The sequence below is a fragment of the Canis lupus genome, chromosome 12 (assembly GCF_003254725.2).
Source record: "Canis lupus dingo isolate Sandy chromosome 12, ASM325472v2, whole genome shotgun sequence".
NCBI lineage: Eukaryota > Metazoa > Chordata > Mammalia > Carnivora > Canidae > Canis > Canis lupus.
In genome coordinates this window covers 8,363,932-8,385,499 of record NC_064254.1, presented here as the reverse complement: position 1 = coordinate 8,385,499, position 21,568 = coordinate 8,363,932, and the positions used below count along the sequence as shown (strand labels likewise).

The following is a 21,568-nucleotide window of genomic DNA, read 5'->3' as shown; positions in this document are numbered from 1 at the left end:
GCAGCATCTGGACCCTCTGAAGGAAAGTCCCCATGCCAGGATCTGAGTGGTTACAACCAGAGAATACTGACTGCAAACCATAGATGGATCTGGGGCTCCAGCAGAAAGTTGTATGGAGAGAGAGAAGAGTTCCTGTGTCAACAGAGGTGACTGCAGTGGGGAACCTGTACCAAGCTGAAGCAAGCAGTGGCACTAGGAATGTCTTTCGTGCATCTGCAGTATGCTCCTGGGGTGTGCCTGCAAGCCCACAGGGACCCTGTGCACGCTGACCCTCCGCACTCTTCGCCTCCTCCAGAGGGAACACCGAGGAAGAGGAGAGGCAGATGCAGAAGGAGAGGGGCCGCCCTCCCAGGGGTGTGATTTTGGGCAGAGAGAGGCCCAGGGTAGAACAGGGGAGGTTGCTCGGGCAGCAGGAGACGGCAGATGGCTTTCTATAGGAAGTGTCCAGGTCTGCGTTTGGCTCTACAAAGGCTTACTCAACGGTTCTGCTTGGACTAAAGCATGGCCACTCCCTGGGGGGACGGCAGCTGGACCTGTGGCTGTGGGGGTGTGCCCGAGAGATTATCGGCCACAGCCACGTGTTCACAGGGTATTCATCACACCCTTAAGCCTGAGCCTGCCACAGGCAGCTAAGGTGTTAGAAAATCCACACCAAGATGGATGGTGGCTCTGAGTGCCTGTCAGCGTGTGATCACTCCAGCTGACAATAAATTTGAGCCATTAAACAGGAAATGGTCTGATTGGAAAGCTGGAATCCTTGCCTCTGAGCTGCTGACCATTGTGGTAATTGAGCTACTGACACCATCAATCTCCCTAAGAATAGACACGGTGACCTCTCAAACAGGTGAGGCTGAGTGATCTATGACTCTGTGAGATAGTTTAGCCCCAAAAGGCCCAGAGTGGGTGTTCAGCAAATGAATTATTATTGGATAGCTGAGGAGACTGGCTGCAGTGGCTCCCTGGCCCTGAGGCCTTGTCTGCCCTGGTAGGGCCATATCACTCATGGCTTCCTTCCACTCAGGGCACTGGGGGGACCAGCAACCGCCATGTCAGGCCCCTTAACCTTTGCTCTACAGAAGCCTCTGGAAGCCCTTTTGGCTCTGGCACCTCGTGGCTCTGGCACGTCGTTGGACACTTCAATATTGCCTTACCTAGGGCTCCTAGCACAGAGTCCAGGAGAAGAGCAGGCTGGCCCTGGGTATTCCGAGGGCGGCGGGACTCGGGAAAGGACAGTGCCTAAGGACGCTTCCTCAACACCCAGCAGGCAAGCAGCAAATACCAAGTGGGATCAGGCTTCGGGCCATGGTTTCAGTTAGTAAAGGGCAGTCTTCACAGGTCAGCACTCCGGGAGAGGCTGGGGCTTTCTCTCCGCCCCAGCCCCAGATCTGAAAGGCATTCACAGAAAAAGGGCATCGCCTGCCTTCAAATGCGAGGACAAGTCAATACAGACTTCAGTGATCTGCCCCAGGGCTTCCTTCATTATCAGAATCACTTCCAGAGGAAAAAACACCAGCTTTGAAGTGAGACAGAGGCGGGTCCTGACCCCAGCTCTCTTTACTGGCAGTGTGATCCTGGGCAGACTATTTCCCCTGAGCTCAGTTTCCCCATCTGTCGTGGGGCTGTGAAAATTGTCTAAGATAAGACACAGGAGGTACCTGACCCATCTGAGCAGCCCTGCGGTGGGTATCTCACATTTTGTCTACTGTCTACAAGGTCAAGCGCAGGCAGCTCCAGCCCTGCAAGGGGTGTGTCTTCCTTGCTGGAAACCTCTGGGCCCCTTTTCCCCCCTGTGGCTCCCAGAAGTCTGGGAAGTGTACGGGAGCCAAGGGACACACTAGCCCCATATACTATCCCATCAAATCCTCTGCGGGTTCTGCACTCCTTGTAACTCCTGCACAGAGTACTTGCATTGAACCTGGGTGCAGAGCCTTGAGCAGTGTTTCTTAGCAAGGGCTGAGCATCAGAGTCCCCAAGGAACCTACTGGAAGACTCTAGCTCAGTAGAGCTAGAGCAGGGCCCAGCTATCTCTGTGCTTTTACCAGCATCTCATGTGCACACCCAGCAGAGAGCCACTGACCCAAAGAAATAATATCCTGCACATTTCAGACACTGAATGACTGTAGAAGAGTTTTAGGGTGTAGGTGTGTGTGTGTGTGTGTGTGCGCGCGCGCACGCGTATGCACACATGATGTTATGTTTAAGAGGAGGGTATGGGGAAGCAGGAAGAGAAATTATAATGGTCTATTCAGTGTCTCCAAATCCCACCAGGTTGGAAGGGGCCCACAGGGAGCCAGCCTTCCCAGCAGGGGCCTCTTTTGTCCTCATGCTGCTAATTCCCAAATACCTGACACTTCAAGAGGTGGGGTCAGCCTGGGACTGAGGGTGCCCTGTTTGAAGTTTCAGATACTATGTGACCACTCAGGGCTCCCTCCTTGTGTGACATTCATATCTACAGCTGCTGAAAAGAAACCCTTCTTTCTTGCTTTTGTATTGCTCTGGAGCCAGCCGCCTGAGCGGAGTCACAGTGTCACCTCATAGGCCACTCAGGGCTCTGGCCCCCTGTGCTCCTGGCCCAGCCAGAATCCTGTGATAGAAAGGCAGGCCCCCCGTGCCTCCTGTCAGGTGACTGGAGGTCCTGTCCCTGGCCACAGTCCCAGTGGGCATGGAGACTTACAAAGCCCCAGTGGCCTTCACTTACTCTGTCTTCCTCTGTTCTTGCTCAGCCGCTTTGGTTGGGTCCCCTTTCAGTCCCCAGCCCCTCTTTCTCTTCAGACCAGACTGATAAGCCCCACCTCAGGAAGCATCAGAAGCAGCCAGGGCTGTCTCCTGGGGGGGTTACAATGCATTGCACTGAGCAAACATCACCTTTGGCAATAACCCATTGGTTGCCATGACAACGTGGACAGCTTGTGTCCTGGGGATATGTTGTGCCCTCCTTCCAGCTGCCCGAGGTCCCCTGCCCCAGCTTTCTTTCCCACATCCTTTCAATAGGCTTACAGCATCCTGGCGCCAGCTCACACGGACCATTCTTTAGTTCGGAGCAGCTTTGTCTGGATCGGCAAAGAACTGCTTGGCTTAGTTATCAAAGGAATAGATCAAGCCATTTCTGTCCTCAAAATGCTCTAGCCTCAAAGCTGAGATCCTTACCAGGGCCTACAAGGTCCTACATGATCTGGCCTCAGCTCCCACTGCTCTCCCCGACCAGCCTTCCCAGGCACACTAGCTTTCTTGCAGTTCCTCAGAAGGCCCGAGCAGATGTACCTCAGGCCCTTTGCACTCGCTGCTATACTCTCCATCCTGATTTCTGCATGCTTGTTCTCGCCCCTCATTCAGGTCTTTGGCCTCTCCTCAGCGACACCTCTCCGACCGCTCAACCCTAACATAGCAGCCCTCCACCCTTTATCCAGCTCTTTCTCCTCATGGTGCCCTTCAGCCCCATGTCAACTCAACATTACGTTAACTCAGCTTTTTTTGTGGATTCAGTGTCCACCTTCCCCAGTAGGCCGCCCCTGCAATGGGGGCAGCCCATTTGTTACATGAGTGAATGAATGACAGCCATTGGATTCAAAGCTGGCTTTTCCATTTGGTAGCTTATGGCATGGTGCAAGCCTCCTGGTCACCCAAGCTTTGGTCTCCTTGTCTGCAAAACAGAGGTGATATCATCTGCTAGCCGGAATGACAGGAATAAATGAGGCAGCACAGAGAATAGAACCGAGAGCATGCCCCACAAACAGCAGCTGACATCATCTCCTATTCTTGGGTCAGCTGCATTCAGAGTAATGCTCTCTCTGCCCGAGGCCACCCACGCATCTCCAAGGCACCTGCCACTGTGATCTGCCAGGGAAGCCTGCAAGATGCCCTGCCCAAGGGGAAGACGGGAGCCAAGGGACACACTAGCCCCATGGGGCTAGTGGAGCGATGGGGTGGAGCAAGAACTCTCTCCCGCAGAGGGCCTCCCGGCTCGTGCTGGGCAGCCACGGCCTTTAGATGGGAAACCAAGTCACCTCAGCCTCCCCTTGTGAAGCCCTTAGGGACAGCCTCGGCCAGCTGGGTGAGACGCCTGCTGCGGCCCCGGCGGTCTCTCCTGCAGCCAGCGTCTGCGGGGTGCCCAGCCAGCCACTACAGAGCAGGGCCTTCGCCCCATCTCTCAGGGGCTTCCTTGGCGTGGAGCCAAAAAGTGTTCAAACAAAGAAGGAGATTCGCAGCTTTCCTTTTTCAACCGGCTGGAAGATAGATTTGCTCATTTCTGAACCTCTTAAGCGACCGCGAAACATTCTGTCCATTTCAGGTCCTACCATTATCAGTTTGATGTGAAGATACTGCCTTCGAGTTTATCACATTTTTCAGGGAGGGCAAGGGCCATGCACACACTTAGCATTGAGTGTCCACTGCACTGGGAGCCTGAACAAAGCCCAGGGGAAATGCGAAGAGCAGGAGGACCAGACCCTGCCCTCCAGGGGCTCCCGGTACCTGTGCCGGGGGGGGGGGGGGGGCGGGGGGGGGTGGGGGGGCGGCCGGGGTGGCAATGTGGCCAGGCAGCCAACTCCTTAGGGCCAAAAAATGCACCAGCATGGGTGACCTGGCATCTTCAGTTGGCGAATCCAATGGTATCTGCATCTCCCGTGTTCAGGTGATGGAATCACACACTCATCCAGTCAGTTTATGGGAGACAGCTGTCACTTGATACGAAGGAGAGAGAGTATCAGGTGCCTGGACTGAGAGAAAGGAGAGACTCCTAATCTGCTTTGCATATTGTGCAGTGAGTTAGACAATGACATAAAAGGCATAGAGTAGAGGCATGACAGGCTGAGGCTTAACCCCCAATAGATGGGAAGTGTGGCGTTTAGGATCCAAAGAACAATCACGCTGAAATAGGATGTGTTTTGACAGCCACTCATAAAAATATGCAAGTGTTTAAACACAAACTTCGGACAGCCCGGGTGGCTCAGTGGTTTAGCACCGCCTTTGGCCCAGGATGTGATCCTGGAGACCCGGGATCGAGGCTCATGTCAGGTTCCCTGCGTGGAGCCTGCTTCTCCCTCTGCCTGTGTCTCTGCCTCTCTCTGTGTGTCTCATGAATAAATAAATAAAATATTTAAAAAATAAATAAACCCAAGCTCCATAGAAGCCAGTGACAAACTGACATGGCCATGACAGTGACAAAGCTGTTGAAAAATACCTGCACTTGTTGGGGGGCAGGGGGCAGGGGAGCTGCCTGGTATATGCCCTGAGTCCTTTGGAACCAGCAAAGTTTGAGTTCAAATCCCAACTCTGCTCATTAGCTGTGTGACCCTGGGTTATTCACAACCCTCTCTGAGCCTCAGAATCTAACAGAAATGAGATGGTAAGACCCTCCCTGCTGGGTTAGTTTGAGAATTAGCAATAAGGTGAGGGCATCTAGCTCCGTGCCTGGAGGAACTTGTGAGAACCTAACAGATAGCAGGCATTCAATAAATGGTCACTGTTCATAATTTACCTGCTATAGAAATATAGAACGTGCATTTTTAAGAGGTTGGAGGGCCGTTCTCTACCCTGGCCCTTTCAGACCTATCTGGAGTATTAGGTCCAGATTTAGACTCTAATCCTTGAGACTAGTCAGAAAGCAACCCTGTCACTGAGCCCTTAGATGAGGGAGGTAAGCAGAGCTAGCCCGAGAATAAAGCTCCGGATGCATAATTGGTACATTATTTTGTTGTTGTTGTTGTTGTTGTTGTTGTTGTTGTTGTTGTGAAAATCTCTAAAGAACCATCAAATTAAGAAGGAAGACATGCTCTGCTGCTCCAAAGACCCAAAGTAGAGGTGGAAAGAAGTTAGTGGGGTGGGTCTCAGCCCAAAGGAAGAGAAAACAGAGCTACCCACAATGAAATGGGCCACCGTGCAAAGTAGTGAGCTCCTGCCCCCTGGAAATATTTGGGCAGAAAGCAGATGACCATCTGTCAGAAATGTTAATAGAAGGAATTTCTGGAACCAAGCCTCTTTGCAACCAAACAAAGCTAGATTTGGATCCGGATTCCTGAAGTTAGCCGGGTGGCCTTGGGCAAGTTGACCTCTTTGAACCTCGGTATCCTTCTCTGCAAAATGAGAACAACAATGCTTCAAATGAGTACTAGAAGGATGAAGTCTGATCTTGTCCAGAATGCTCCTGGCCGAAAGTGGGTTCTCCCCTACATGGAGCAAAAAGCAGAGCTGTGTGACTTCCAAGATGCCCCCTGTGAGGCTAGGAAATGCAGAGCAACCACAGTGACTCCTGGGGGGACAAATTGGCCCCACCCAGCAGGCTGGGAGAGGCCAGGCCCCAGACAAGCAGGCAGCTAGGCAGCCAGTAGCAGTGGTCGGCATGCATGGGAACACAGCCCTCACCCAGAGCGTGGCACGTTCCCGTCGCCCTGTCTCACGGGCAGGGCACCTGAATGTGTTCTCAGCTCTGGCTGCGTGTTAGCATTGCTTGGGTCAATGAGGCGTGGGAACCTTGGCTTTGGAGGGAAGTCAAAAATAGGAAACATGATCTGAGGCCAGAGACTCTTAGCACCTCCACTGGTGCAAAGACAGATGTGACAAATGTGAGACAGTTCAGTGATGTCTTCCTGGTTTGTGAGGGGCTCTGCAGCAGAGGATGGGAAAATGCTATTTTGCATCTTCCCTCGGGATTCAAGAGGAAATAAGTGAACTCAACAGTAAAAGGATTAGTAGCAATGTAAGGAGGAATTCTCTTCCAGTGGCAGATGTTGGACTGTGGGAGGGACAGCCGAATAATCGTGGAAGCCTCTCCTCACAGGCTTTCAGCCGAGCAGAGATTGCCGTCCAGAGGAGGGGGCCAAAGCAGACTCCCACCCGAAGGCCCTGGAAGGTACTCACAGAGTCCCCTTTCGTCTTGGGATACACTTTACTCTGTCCTCTACCCTAAGTACCCCACTTCTCCTTTTACCTTTCTTCTTTGTTGGAGTAACCCATTGGCGTCTTCCTTCTACAGGCGTCTCAGAAAACATAGCCATGCCTTCGATGCCAGACTTGCTGGAAGAGAAGCTTCGATCACAACTGGAGGAAGAAAAGAGAAGGTACCCTTTCGTTTCACCTCACCCAGCCTCCTGGGCTCTCAGGGATGACCTGGAGCTGCGCAGGCTAGGCAGAGTGGCCACTCCCCAACCCACGGCTGGAGCTGCTCTGGGAAGTGGGTCCAGTAGCTGGGTCCTCAAATAGCTGGAGGGCGTGCTGCCTTTGAGCAGATGGGTATGGGATGCAGGGACCATAAGCTGAGTGAGATTGGAATCAGGAGCAGAAGGCCCAGGGGGCTGGGGAGCCCATGCAGAGGTTTGCTTGTTGGCATCCTCACCAGCCCCTGGTCCCTGGTCCCGGGCTGCAGCTCAGGAGCAATGAGGCTTATCTACTGCTGCCATCTAGGGGAGTCAAGAAATATGACCGCTGAGGTCTCCCTCCTGCCAATCTACACCTCCCCCCACCCACCGCCTCTGCCTCAGCTTCCCTCCTGAGTCTCCTCACCTGCAGGGTGTCCTCAGAACCTCACACCCTCTTTGCAGCCATTTAGGATCCCAAGATGACTTCACCAACAGAGTGAGGAACCTCAGGCATGAGCAGACACATGGCCACAACTGATACTCAGCATGGGCACAGAATCTCACTTCACGCCCCAGGCCAGGCTCATCGTTCATTCATTGATGGACACTTCGACCAATGTTTGCTATGTCCTGCATGCCATGGAGAGGCTCTGGGGAGAGCAAACAAGTCACCTCCCTAGCCCTCGAGAAGCTGATGGTGGCAATGCTACACGTGCCACCCCTGGGCTGGCAAGGCATGCCCCCTGAGCAAACCCCAGGCCTCTGGCCTCTCCCTACCTCCCCCCCACCCCCCACTCACACACCCCTAACTACCCAAGTCTTGAGCAGAATTAAGCCCCATTCAGCTGGCCCTCAGATTTCTCCCCATAACTGCACTGGGGCTTGTCCTGCAGCTATCCTCCTTCCAGAAAGCCTTGCGCCACCCTCCCAGATGTGCCACAGTTTGCTCTCCACCCTTGGATTTGGCACTGCATTATCCTCTTTCTCCCTCACTCTGTTTATTTTTCCCAGTTTCCTTCCAATCCATCTTTCTTGTGTCTTTATTCCACCATGTGTTGTCCCCTTGATCCACATTTCCAACCTCAAGGTTATCTCAGGAGCCAAGCTGTGTCTGCAGTTTGGCCACTTAACTGTTTCCTGTTGGACAACTCCTGCTCCGTCGTGCCCAAACTTACACAGGCAGTAACAAACGTATGGACGCTTCTGTCCTCCACACAAAGTTGAACCAGTGGAATAGAAAGGTGCATTAGACTGGTTTCCAGAGCTGGTTTTCACATCCTGGCCCCACTGTTTACTGGCCCCGTGCCATAGAGCAAGTTACATAACCTCTCCACGCCTGAGGTTCCGAATCTGTAAAGTGAAGCATCATCTTCATAGGACTGTGTAGAGGGCTGAGTGAGTTTATGTGGCAGCGGCACAGGCAGCCTTCCGAGGCACAGGCCCCACAGCGACACTCCCATCATGGCCTTTCCTCCCTGCTGGTGACCTTCAAGACTCTTCCCTGATTCCACTGTAGGTATAAAACCATGTTCACACACCTGAAGGCCCTGAAGGTGGAGATCGAGCACCTGCAGCTGCTCATGGACAAGGCCAAGATGAAGCTGCAGAAAGAGTTTGAAGCCTGGTGGACAGAGGAAGCCACCAGCCTGCAGGTATTAGCAGCTGCCCCCTTCACTGCCCCAGAGCCTGCCCCCTTCCTGTGGCCTGGGTGATGTCAGGGCAAGCGGGGAGAGGCTGTCAGAGGCAGAAGAGTGGGGGCTTCCACCCATAGGCCCATGAGCTCTCAGCCGTGGCTCATAAGGCAAGTGCTCATCTTAATAATGAGGAAGGCAAATGGCTGGGGGCTTATTGTCTCTGTGCTCTGGCACCTGATGCATAGAAATGTGGGGGATGGAAGCTGTGCCCAAACCAAGGTATTTGCCACTGTTGCTTTGGGTAATGTTCTCTGGGATACCATATTGACAATATTGACTGTTTTTTACCAGTCATATATGTGTGTGTGTGTGTGTGTGTGTGTGTGTGTATACATGTGTATGTATACATAACTATATATTTCTATAATTTATATATGTTATAGAAATTTTGGAAAATAGAGAAAAACACAAAGATGTAAAAATCACCATAACCTGACCATTTAAGGATAACCAACATTAGCATGTTGGTCATATAATTTTATCTTTTTGTCCTATGCATATATTTCCATTGTTTTTATAAAAATAGAATCATATCAGTCTTCAAGTACCACAAACGGCTTTTGTTTTTGGGCCTCACTGAATCACATGACTACCCTTCTATGTTATTGTTCTACATCATTCTAATGGCTGTCACTCGTCCATCATATGAATTTATTTTAATCTGCCTAATCTTCTATTGTGTTTAACGTCTAGGTTGCTTCTAGTTTTGCACTGGAAACATATTTGTAGATAAATGCTTGCGTATTTGCTAGACAGATTCCTGGAAGTTCTCTATCATATTATGAAGGCTAAAATGACTTGTTAAGAAGCGTAATACAAACCCCGGTTCAAATTTTCCTCTGGTAACTCCTCAGCTGTGGCATAATGGAAGTGATGAGATACGTATTATAATATCACTGGTGTGACTAGCAGAACCCTCAGAGAGGCACAGCTGATCCCTCTATTTTAAAGACAAGGAAATTGAGAGCCCAAGAAGTTATTTGGCCAATGACACACAGCCAAGCAGTAACCAGTATGTTACCAAGTAGCCATGTTACCAGACAATAGAGAAAAATATTTGGATAAAATTTAATACACGAGATGACAAAGACAGAACCAATAAGACCAATAAAACAGAAATAAAGTTATCAAAATATTTTTAAAGCAAAGTTATGGTATAATAATATGTATACCACTTTACAGATGTATTGATAAGACCCAAAGAGTGAGCCCAATATTTAACATAATTTCAAAGTGATGGTGAGCACAGTATTTCAGGGTTTCTGCAACAATGTAATATGACATGAAAATATCTGTGATTTCTAAATGGTGACAAAGTCACTGATATTACATATACTGCTATCGTTTGTTGTCTACGCTATATTGTTGAAAGAAATGCTAAATTTCAGGGAGGAATTAGGAAAATTAAAAATGTCATTGGTTCCCTTCTATGGTCCCAGTACCTCTGGGTTCTATCTGTTCTCCCGTGAAGAACCCTTTGTGATGAGGCCATCAGCCCCTGCTGGTGCCCAAGGGAGTTTAGCCACCAAACAGTAGATGATGAGACTCATCCTGTGTGAGTGACATAGGAAGAGTCAAGGCAAGGCTGCTGGATTCGAGCAGTGTATTGCCCATATAGACAGTGAAAACTAGAGTAGCCAAAGATGTCAGCTCCATGTGTCCTCTGCCCCACAGGATGTCACTGAAACAAAACAGACCAGATGACTGCAGTAGGGATGATGGGGCACCCTGTTGTTGAGGAGTGAATTCCAGGCTGCCACTAGGCAGTTTTCTATCCTGCTAATGTACCCTAAGTAGAGCAAGGCATAAAGCCTTGAACTTCATCAGAACATGGGAGGTGATGAGAAACTGTCCCATGATCACCTCCTGGGGAGATAGGAAGGCAAGTGGGAAACAGCCTTGGAGCAGCTATTCACATTCTGAGAGAATCATAGGGCCTTCTGCCAAGACTCAGAGAAGCTGCAATTGAGGCCTGTGTGGAGACGGGCAAGGCTGCTAGGGCACCACGGTGGAGCTATTCCTCTACCTGAAGTGCTCAGTGGATTTCTCCTACCTCCAGTAGCATCTCTTTAGGACAAGGGGAGGCAAAACCGGAGAGGACTTCGGGAGAATTGTCAGACAACATTTTAAACACCTTTTCCCCACTACAAATAAGCCATAGAGGCTCAATCTGTCTTTAAAATAGAGAAATTTCTAGCACAGAAAAGGACAAAGAATAAATCAAACATGATCCATAATCCTACCATCCAAGGAGAATATTTTGATGCCCATCATTATAGTCAGTCATCATAATGTCTAGATTAATTTTTCTCCGACACGTTGTATATAACAACTTCCAGAGCTAGCTTTTTCACCTTAAGAACTACATCAAGGACATTTTCCCATGTCAGTAGATTCGAGGTAACACTGTGAAACTCCTTCTTGGTCCAACAGGTAAATTCTCCAGCAGTGAATTCACTCAGTCACGTGAAGCCCTTTCCCCAAACGCCTGAGTTCCAGCAGGAAACATCTCAGCCTCTCTTTAACAAAAGGTAAGGAGAGAACTCTGCTAACAGGGTGAGGGTGCAGAAAAGTTTCCCTACCTCTCCTCTTGCTACTCTAAATGTGTCTCTATGGGCCACCGGATCCAGGAAGATGAATTACTTGTACTGTTACATTAGCTGTAGATACTCAAGCCAGTGGCTTTGAGGTGTGTTTGAGCAATGGTGTTGGGCACACCTCCTAGTCCTTTTTCTCCTGGCTCTGACTGCCAGCGGACCTACTGCTGTGACACCAAGAGCCAAGTGGCTTAGCCATGGCTTAAGCCATGGTCCTGCCCCCTGTGTAGGAAGAAAGGGTTGGCAGTAGGTGGAAGGGAGAGTAGCATGGGAGAGAGAAGGGGAACTGGACAGAGGGGGGATGTTGGTGATAGATCAGGGCGTGGTAGGCCTACCAGGACACAGAGGAGCTCTGATCAAAGACTTGGTCCTAGAACAGATTCAGGATAGATGTGGGCAGCCTCCTATGAGGACGGCCTCCACATAAGGGCAGTCCAGAGCCAGTTCCCTTGAATGCTGGCATGATCCAGAGGGACTCCACTTCCCCCATGCCCACACCACCTTCAGAAGGTAGGTTCCTTCTATGCCATCCACGTTATTATCTTTCCAACCGAACAACTCAGGTGGTAAAGCCAAAGAAGCATGCCTCGGCCATCCTCCATCCCCCAAAGAGATCCACTACTGTCAGGACAGAGGCCAAGGTAGCATGATAGGGACATTGGCCTCTGCCACCAAGGAGCAATCCTTTGACCGGGTTTGAATAGGAGCTAAACTCTCAAGTTGGAAAATGTGAAAGAGAGCTCTTATAAAGAGGTAGTAGTGGTGGAGGGGGGGGAGGCCAGACAGTCCCCTTAATGTGATGTTATGAGAATGGCACATGACCTCTATGGTCTTTTTTTTTTTTAAGATTTTATTTATTTGAGAGAGAGAATGACTGGGGAGAGGGACAGAGGGAAAAGGAGAAGCGGTCTCCCTCCTGAGCAAGGAGCCTGATGCAGGGCTCGATCCCAGGATCCTGAGATCATGACCTAAGCCGAAGGCAGATGCTTAACTGATTGAGCCACCCAGGTACTCAACCTCTATGATCTCAAAATCCTATAACCTCAGTCCAATCATCAGGAAAACATCATATAAGTCCCAACTGGGAGACATCCTACAAAATACCTGACCAGTACTCCTCAACACTATCAAGGCCATCAAAAACAAGAAAAATGTAAAAAAAAAAAAAAAAGAAAAAACACTGTCACGGACAAGAGGAGCCTAAGGAGACTTGACAACAAAATATAATGTGCTAGCCTGGATAGGATCCTAGGTCAGAAAAAAAAACACATTAGGTAAAAACTAAGAAAATTCAAACAAAGTATGGATTTTAATTAATAATAATGTATCAGTATTGTTTCATTAGTTGCAACAAATATACCCTACCAATGTAAGATTGAATAATAAGGGAAACTGGGTATGAGGTACATGGTAACCCTTTGTACTACCTTTGCAACTTTTCTGTAAACCTAAAACTATTCATTTGTTGGTGTTTTTAAGCATAGTTGACACACGTTGTTATATTAGTTCAGGTATACAGTGTAGTAATTCCACAAGTCTATACATTATGCTATCATCTCTTTAAAAAATAAAATAAAATAAAATAAAATAAAATAAAATAAAATAAAATAAAATAAAATGAAATGAAATGAAATGAAATGAAATGAAATAAAATAAAATAATAAAATAAAATAAATAAAATAAAATAAAAGCCAGCCAGTTAGCCCTCCACCACTTGATCGACATTCTCCCTGGACTTCTGCACATCCCCCATCGTGGCCCTCAGTGTCAGCACTTCCACTTGTGTTCTAGTTTTAGCACTTCCACTTCCACCTTCTATCTGAGCCCCTAAGTCCAGAGTCTGCAGCTGGCAAAGTATGTTCTGTTTAGTTAGCCTGGAGTTTTAAAAGGCAGGGGGGTAGATCCATAAAAGAAGAAAAAAAAGCTGGACTTTATTAAAACTTAAAACATCACTCTGCAAAAGACACTGATAAGAAAAGGAAAAGGTGAGCCACAGAATGGAGAAGATATTTTCAAAACATATATCTGATAAAGGACTTGTATCCAAAATAGATAAAAACTTAAAATTCAAAAAATAAGGAAAACAGCCCAATTTAAAAATGGGCAAAAGATCTGAAACAGCCACCTCGCCCAAGAAGATTTACAGATGTATGTGTATGACAAAATGCTCAATATCATGTGTCATTAGGGAATTGCACATTAAAGCAACGATGAAACACCACTACCCATCTACTGGACTGGCTAAAATCCAAAAACACTAACATCAACGAATGCTGGTGAGGCTGTGGATCTACGGGAATTCTCAGTCTTTGCTAGTGGGGATGCAAAGTGGTATGATCCCTTGGGAAAACAATTTGATGGTTTCTTACTCACCTAAACATATTCTTACCGGAGAATTCAAAGGTCATGCTCCTTAGCATTTACCGAAATGAGTTAAAAACTTACTTCCTTACAAAAACCTATGCATGGATGTTTATAGCAGCTTTATTCATAATTGCCCTAAACTGGAAGCAACCAAATATCCTTCAAAAGGTAAATGGATAAACCAACTGTGGTACATCCAGACAATGAACTATTCTGCAGTGCTAAAAAGAAATGAGGTACTAAGCCATAAAACGACATAGAGGAAGCTTAAATTCATATTACTAAGTGAAAGAAGCCAATCCGACAAGGCTACATAGTGTGTGGTTCCAACATGACATTCTAGAAAGGGCAAAACTATGGAGTCAGTAGAAGGACTAGTGATCGCCAGGGTGAGAGAGGAGGGGTGGCAAGGATGAATGGGGGAACACTGGAGATTTTTAAGGCAGTGAAACTATTCTGTATGATACATAATCATGGGCATATGATATTGTGCATTTGTTAAAATTTCCTAGAACTGTACAACAGAAAGAGTGAACTGCTAGATAAACTATGGACTTTGAGTTAACAATAATGTATCTATATTGATTCATCAGTTGTAACAAATGTACAACACTAATGCAAGATGCTAATAATGGGGGAAACTACAAGGTGGGCGAGGGGAGTTGTATGGAAACTCTCCGTACCATCTACTCAATTCTCCGTAAACCTAAAAATTCTCAAAAAAAAAAAAAAATAGGTCTATCAATTTAAATTCTTTAAAAAGGCAGTGTAAGTAGACTTGCTCTACGGCAATACAGGTAGCTTAGCCTTAGTGTCCTACACTGGTCCTCTCTGGGCATTGACTCAGGTACCTGCCAACCTCTGGAACACTTGAGTTTGCAACCCTTGTATAGCTGCCTGCTTCCCTCTGAAACTCTTGGACTACACAGAACATGTTTAAATGGCTGGGCCAAAAGCACAGGGCTTTCCCTGGTCATTGCTCTGGCTCAGTCCCGAGCCTCTCATGTGTCCCACACAACCATACGTGTTCCTCCCAATTATGAGTCTCAGAGCCCCTGATTATTTCCCCAGCCTCTTTTCTAGATCTCTTGCAGAGATCCTTACTGGTAGAAATATCCTGCCCAGCAAATAGGAAACTCCATTCATAAGTTTTCTTTTGTTTCAAAGATAATACACTGTGTGCATGCATGTGTGTGTATGCATTTACATGCATGTGTGTGTGTTTGTGTGTATGTGTTAAGGCCCAGTACACACATTCCAGGGCTATAAGATAGAATAGACTAAGCCTGCCAAGTGAAGTTCAGAACCCTGAATTTCAAAGGTGTGTATCAGATCAGCCATCAGAGCTTTTCTCAAAATCTTGCTCCCAGAACTCTAGCCCAGGCCCCTTTGGTGACCACTGGCAAGAGAGCCATTGGGGAGATAGCCCAGATAGGCCTTGGAGTGCTGTTCATGTCCAGTGGCAGCTAGTGCTCTGGTTGGACTCTAACTCGGCAGAGCCAACCAAGCGTCCTGAACAGTGTTTGCTAAGACACTTCAACTGTGAGTAGTTGGCACCCCTAAATTCCCTCCATGCAGCAGTTTGGATACCCAGAATTATAGTCAGAAAGTTTCTAATAGGTAAGAGGAAAAGGTCCCTACTAGAGAAAGGGAGAAGAGTAGGGGCTTCACCTCTGACAAAGAAATCACCTACTACATGCTTTATAACGCTAGCAGAAAAGAGCTCACAAGACTCTAGCAGGGGTGAGGCAGGATGGACACATCATAGCTTCTCAGACATTCTCTGCCAATACCTGGCATTGAGAATTATTTGTTGGTGTCCTTAAATTCCCCAAGGAGATAGCATTAGCTCTCTTCTCTTATAGTAATAGTACCCTGTCATTTCTCGAGGGCCTTGTAGGCCAAGCACTGAGCAAATGTGCAATATATATATATATCATCATCCCCATTTTACAGATGAGAACACTTGGGCTCTGAGAATTCAATCTGCTTGCTGGGGGTCTCCCAGCTAATCAGTGGCTAGGCAGGATTGGAACCCAGGCCTCTCAGTGTCCAGCTACTGTGCTCACTCTTCACATCAATGACTGCCCTTGAGGGACACATGTCTATTCTGTTGCTTTAGTAGGAAGTGGCATTTTCCAGCCCATATTCTGTGCTATTTCATACAACTGTGCCAGGATTTTCAGCAAATACACCTACACTTGCTTACAAAGCCAACCTCTGATTGGAAAACCAGAACTTCCTGCTATTGGCTGCCACCACTTCTCTTGAGAAACCCTGAATTCAATCTCCTCATTTAACTAACTGAGTCCCGGAAAAGGAAAGGGATTTTTTTTTTTTTTTTAGATTTTATTTATTTATTCACAAGACACAGAGAGAGAGAGGCAAAGACACAGGCAGAGGGAGAAGCAGGCTCCCTGCAGGGAGCCTGATGCAGGACTCAACCTCAGGACCATTAGATCACGACCTGAGGAGAAGGCAGACACTAAACCACTGAGCCACTCAGGTGTCCCAAGAAAAGGGATATTTCTCCATAGTTGATTTTGTGGAGAGCTACAGCTTAATCCTGAACTTCAGACTCCAAGCTGAGTGGTGGTACTTCCTTTCTTCCCATTTCTCTCCCCACTGCCCGCTCCCTCCCTCCTCTCCTCTCTCTGCTTCACTCCTGTGCTCCATTCTTCCCCATCCCTTTCTTCCACCTTCTGGCTCTGCTCATCTTTATCCCCACCTTACATTCCCTTTCTCCCTCTTCTTTATTTGTCTTCTTGACCCTCCTCCATGCTCTCTATCAGCCAAGACTGCCTCTCTGTATTGCTTGTCCATCTGTCCCCTGTGCCACCAGCATTAGCCTGCCAGCTTCTGTGAGAGAGTGTCCACCATAGAAAAGGCCTAAGAACCAGCCACTGTGCAGGGCCTCCTAGAATCTTCTTGGGGAATCACTGTAAGAATCATGCTCCCCTCTCAGCACCCACCTGTGTTAGAAGTAGAGCCTTGGCATTCCTGGATATTCCTGAGACATCCCAATTGAAGATGATTCCTGATGTGCTTGCCAAGAAACCCTTAACCCTGCAGCTCCAAGCACTGGGTTTCAGAAGTGTGCATCAGACCGCTATTGGTTACCTGCAAGGAGTATCCTCAGTTTATACTTTCACAAAGATGTCTAAAACAACTCATTATAGTTCTTTCAAGCAGCAGATTCTCAGGCAAGACAGCTTCCCCCTTGTGGATTTCCTCATCTTGTCTTTAAGATGCATCAAGGTCCCTCTGACACTATTGTTGCATGAGCAGGTAAACGTGCTAGTGCCATTGAAGAGCTGCTGGGGTGAGAGAGCCACAGTCTGCTGGCTGTTTCCACCCGAGCTCCAGAGTGGCTGCTCCAGATGGACTCACTGCAGGCCTGGGGCTGGTCCTCTGCTCCTCAGGTTCTGAAAGAAACCTGATCTCATCACTTCCTCAGGGATGCCCAGAGCCTGCGGGCTGATCACACTAAATTCATCATGACACTCTGACTGGCAACCCAGGAGGCCAATTATTAATACTACTTATTAATCCTTATTAAGAAAAAGATAGTTAATTCTGATGGCTGGTGTATTCTTTCTCCAGAAGGAATGTCAACATGAGAGAAATGAATGCAGTGTGAAAGGCTGGTTGGTCAGGAAAGAAGACAAAAGTAATTTGTGGTGTGACCCCTGAGGGTTCAGAAACTGAGCTGTGAAATCCAGGGACACTTGAGCAGCTTTGAGACTGGAGGAATCATTTCCCTCAGGACCCCCAAGCCTTCACATTGTGCAATCCTCCTGCATGGTCGTGGCAACATGTTGGGCATCTGGGCCACTGCTGAGGGTGCCAGATACCCCCATCTTTCCATGGTGTGATCACAACACCTTTCTGCCCTGCCCACATCCACCTCTACCCCTCTTCCACCTACTACCAACCCTCAACAGTTTGTACCTGTGGATGCTTACTGGAATCTTAGACAAAGATCCACTGGGAATCCACTGGGAATCCACTGAGTTAATGAGCCATTTGAGTGCCAGTGACCTGATCTTGCAAGACCTGCTACAGTTTGCAAACTGACTTTGATGCAATGTAATTAAAGCACCTGCAGAATGGAAGTCTGCCCCAGGACCACTCAGAAGGAGCCCTGATCGTTGGTCACTGTTCTCCAAAGAAAAGCATGCAGAGCCTGCCACCTTGTGGCTGCTTCTAATTCGATAGCACCCCCGACCAGACATCACAGATGCTACTCTCCCCAGACCACCGACCACCCCATGGAGTCTCTGGGGTGCAGGGAAATAGGCGGGGCGGGTGGGGGGGGGATTCCCAGGCTCTGATTTCCTTTCCTGTTTGTTTGAGCCACAGTCTCAAACCTGTGGAGGCAGACCCAGGGAAAAAGGCCCTGTGGCTAGCTGAGATGGGAGAAGGCAAAGGGCTGGAGCAGGGCAAGGGGCTGCACTCGTGGGTGAGGCAGCAGGTTGTCCGGCCTGTGGAGGGCCTCAGACTGATGGTGCAGGCTAGGCAAAGCCAGTGCCCCCGTCTAACCCTAGCCCACTTCGCAGCCGTGGGGTGTCCCCACAATGTCCCCATCTGTTAAGGAGGGCTCCGACCAGGTGACTTTTTAGGTCTCTTCCAGCTCTGATATGGCATCTAGGCAGGACCATCACAAAGCAAGAGAGAGAATCCCATCACATCACTGGCATCACTGGCTGCTTTGGCCTTTTCACTCCCCAAGGGGCAGTGTCAGGTTCTGCTGTTTGCAACCAAGAATCCAAGGCAAGGTGGTTGTTAATGGGCAAACCCTCTCCTGCCTGAGCTGTTGGATCCGACTGGCCACTTGGGAGCAGGGGCTGGTCAGCGCATCCCCAGCACATGCTTCCTCGGAACACCACAGAGCCAAATCTGGCGGATAAAGCATTATGGCTGAGAGCATGGATCCTGACGCCTCCCAGAGTCGTGGGGCAGATTCAGATTCCGTCACTAGCCAGCTGGTAACTTGTAGAATTTCTTTACCCTTCCTATGCCTCCATTTCCTCACCTTTGTAATGAAGATAATGAGGCTATTTACAGGAGCAAATGGCATGATGTTTGCAGAGCACTTTCCAGGATCTGGGGAGTAGACAGTGTCTGTAAATGACAGCTATTCTGTGGACATGCACTGTTCTTCCAAGTTAAGGGACGAATGGCCTGGAAGGCAACTGGGAGATGGTACCGGCTGCCTCCTCCAGTTCAAAAGTGGAGGGAATTGCCCTGCTTTCAACAGACCAGTCAGCCTCTACCCAAAGCTATAGGGGCAAGGTCTCCCTGCAGAACCATGAGGGCATGACCCCGGCCCTACAGAGCCCAGCAGGCCCTTTACTCAATGGGTCCAGAAGACAGGACCATCACCCCAGTGAGTCCAGTGGGCAGAACATTGGACCAGAGAGGATTATTTTCAAGCTTTAAGATCTCACAGAGTTTGCACTGCTAGGTTTTAGACCTGCTTAGAACCCATCATTCCTTCCTTCTTTCCCCTTTCTCTCTTGTGAAATGGGAATGTTTAGCCTATGCCCGTCCAACATTTTATTTTGGAAGCACATAACTTGTCTGGTTTCCCAGGTTCACGGCTGGTGAGAAATTCCACCTCAGGGTGATTCGACTTCCGGTCTCACCTATATTCGATTTAGATGGGACTTTGGACTTTAGAGTTGATGCTCAGGCGCATTAAGGCTTTGGGGGTTGGTGACATGGAAGGCATGTATTTTGCACAATGAGAAGGACATGAATTTGCCAGGAGGTGGTAGGGGTAGAATGCATCCTCTAAAAATTCATTTGTTGAAGCCTAATCCCAGATGTGATGGTATTTGGAGGCGGGTCTTTAAGTCACAAGGGTGGAGCCCTCAAGAAGGGGACCAGTGTCTCTGTCGGAAGAGGCAGAGAGCTAGCTCACTCTCTTTCCATCTTACAAGAACCCAAGTAGAATGTGTCAGGCTGCCAGAAGAGGACTGGAAGAGGACCGATGTGAGAACATGACCATGCCGTACCCTGATCTCAGACCCCCAGCCTCTGTGAGAGGCAAATTCCCATTGTGTGAGCCACCCATGAGCTCCCCATGACACTGTCCATCGACAAAGGATTCCTGGCTCCTGTTGTGATCAGCTCAGGCTGCCGTAACCAAATGCCATAGACTAGGCGGCTTAAATAATAGGAACTTATTTATTTCTCATAGTTCTGGAGGCTGGAATTCCCAGATCAAGGTCCAACAAAATCAGTTGCTGGAAAGGACCCTATTCTTGGCTTGCAGAAGGCCGTGTTCTCACTGTGTCCTCACATAGTAGAGAGAGAAAGAGCTCTCTTCCTCTTCTCATTAGGGCACCAATCCCCTTATGGGGGTCCCACCCTCATGACCTCAACAAAACCTAACTACCTCCCAAAGGCTTCACCTCCACACACCATTGCCTTGGTTGTTAGGGCTGTGGCATATGAATTTGGGAGGACACGAACATTCGATCCATACAGCTCCTAAACATGCACCTACATTCCTTTCCCGTAAATCTCCTCTCATACCTTTTCCTTTTGTCGTTTTTCTTTTGCAGCAATGTGAATGCCAGGAAAATCTTGCCCTCGCCTTCCCCCATCCCACACAGCCAGGAACACAACAGCACCAGCGCCTCCCTGGAAAGCAGGTCTGTCTCCTCCTCCCTCTGATGCCCCTGACGGCCCCCACCATGGGTGGGATGGGGTGGTTCTCTTACCCCACATCCTCAGGAGCCCCTTGCCTGGTTGCTGCACAGACAGAGCTCAGGGCAGGCCTCCACTCTGGCACCCCAGCAAATCCCTGCAGTCTCTCACAGGTGCTGAGTCCCAAAGCTGCATAGTTTTCTCCCTCTGAGAAAAGCAAAAGTCTTGGAGGAGAGCAATCTAGGGAAAGGACACAGCCAAAGCAAAGGCCCTGAGACCAGAAGGGATTCATGTTATTGAGTAACAGAATAACAGGCTGTATGTGCGGGTCACGGAGCAAAGCCGATAAGGCCTCTCCCCAGCAGTGCTCCTATGCCCTCTGACTAGAACTCTTGAGCACCCTTCTTCCCCCAGCAAGACTCTACTCACCTCCCAAGCCATCCCAGGGTGAGGTCCAGCCAAGGCCGACTCCAAGTTCAGACAGAGAGAAGAGCCCGGCACAGTCCCGCCAGAGCACTTCTCAAGGGTTTCAGCTGGATGCCAACATAATTACTTGTGATGATGAACAGCCCTTTATTATGTACTGTCCTCACTGTCTTCTAAGACAGCGGGTACTGTCATCTGCTGTGTGGAGTGACTGTATGAAGTGGAGGTCTGGGAGGCTGGGAGGGCACTGCTTTGAATGTTCTCCAAGAGGGCATATATTGGATGGCAAAAGAGGAAGGAGAAAGGCACATACATTCTTCCTTTTTTAAGGGAATTTCTTGGAAATCCCACACTTCTTCTTTGTGGGATTTCCAAGTTTCATTGGCTGGAACCTGGTCACCTGACTGCACATAGCTGCAAAGGAGGCATAGCTGCAAAGGAGGCTGGGAAATGTAGTATATTTTTTTCTATATTGCCATGGCAACGTATTCAGCTAACTATCATGTTTTTACGAAGAGAGGAGAGAATAGTTATCTGCCCCAAGAGCAAGCAGCTAAGCTATGGTAGGTGATGGGGCCACACAAGGCAGATGTGTTGAAGGAGACAGGCCCCAGGTGGAATGGGCTTGCTTTAGGTAAGGGCTGAGCACATTTGCTGATGAGTGCATCCAACCATGCAAAGGTCCTGGAAGAGAGCAGTCCAGGGAAAGGACACAGCCAAAGCAAAGGACCTGAGGGCAGAAGGGACTCATGTTATT

At 48.7% G+C, this 21,568-nt stretch overlaps 1 protein-coding gene across 19 annotated transcripts in view; it reads left to right on the top strand.

Annotated features, from left to right (window-relative positions):
* Positions 1 to 21,568, top strand: part of KIF6 (kinesin family member 6) — a 380,576-nt gene that overhangs the window by 343,526 nt on the left and 15,482 nt on the right. For all 19 annotated transcript variants that reach the window (XM_025418669.3, XM_025418662.3, XM_025418671.3 and 16 more), the window contains 4 exons: positions 6,971 to 7,055; positions 8,590 to 8,725; positions 11,201 to 11,298; positions 20,301 to 20,390. In XM_025418669.3, coding sequence (XP_025274454.3) covers positions 6,971 to 7,055; positions 8,590 to 8,725; positions 11,201 to 11,298; positions 20,301 to 20,390 — 409 coding nt within the window. The remainder of the gene's footprint in view (positions 1 to 6,970; positions 7,056 to 8,589; positions 8,726 to 11,200; positions 11,299 to 20,300; positions 20,391 to 21,568) is intronic.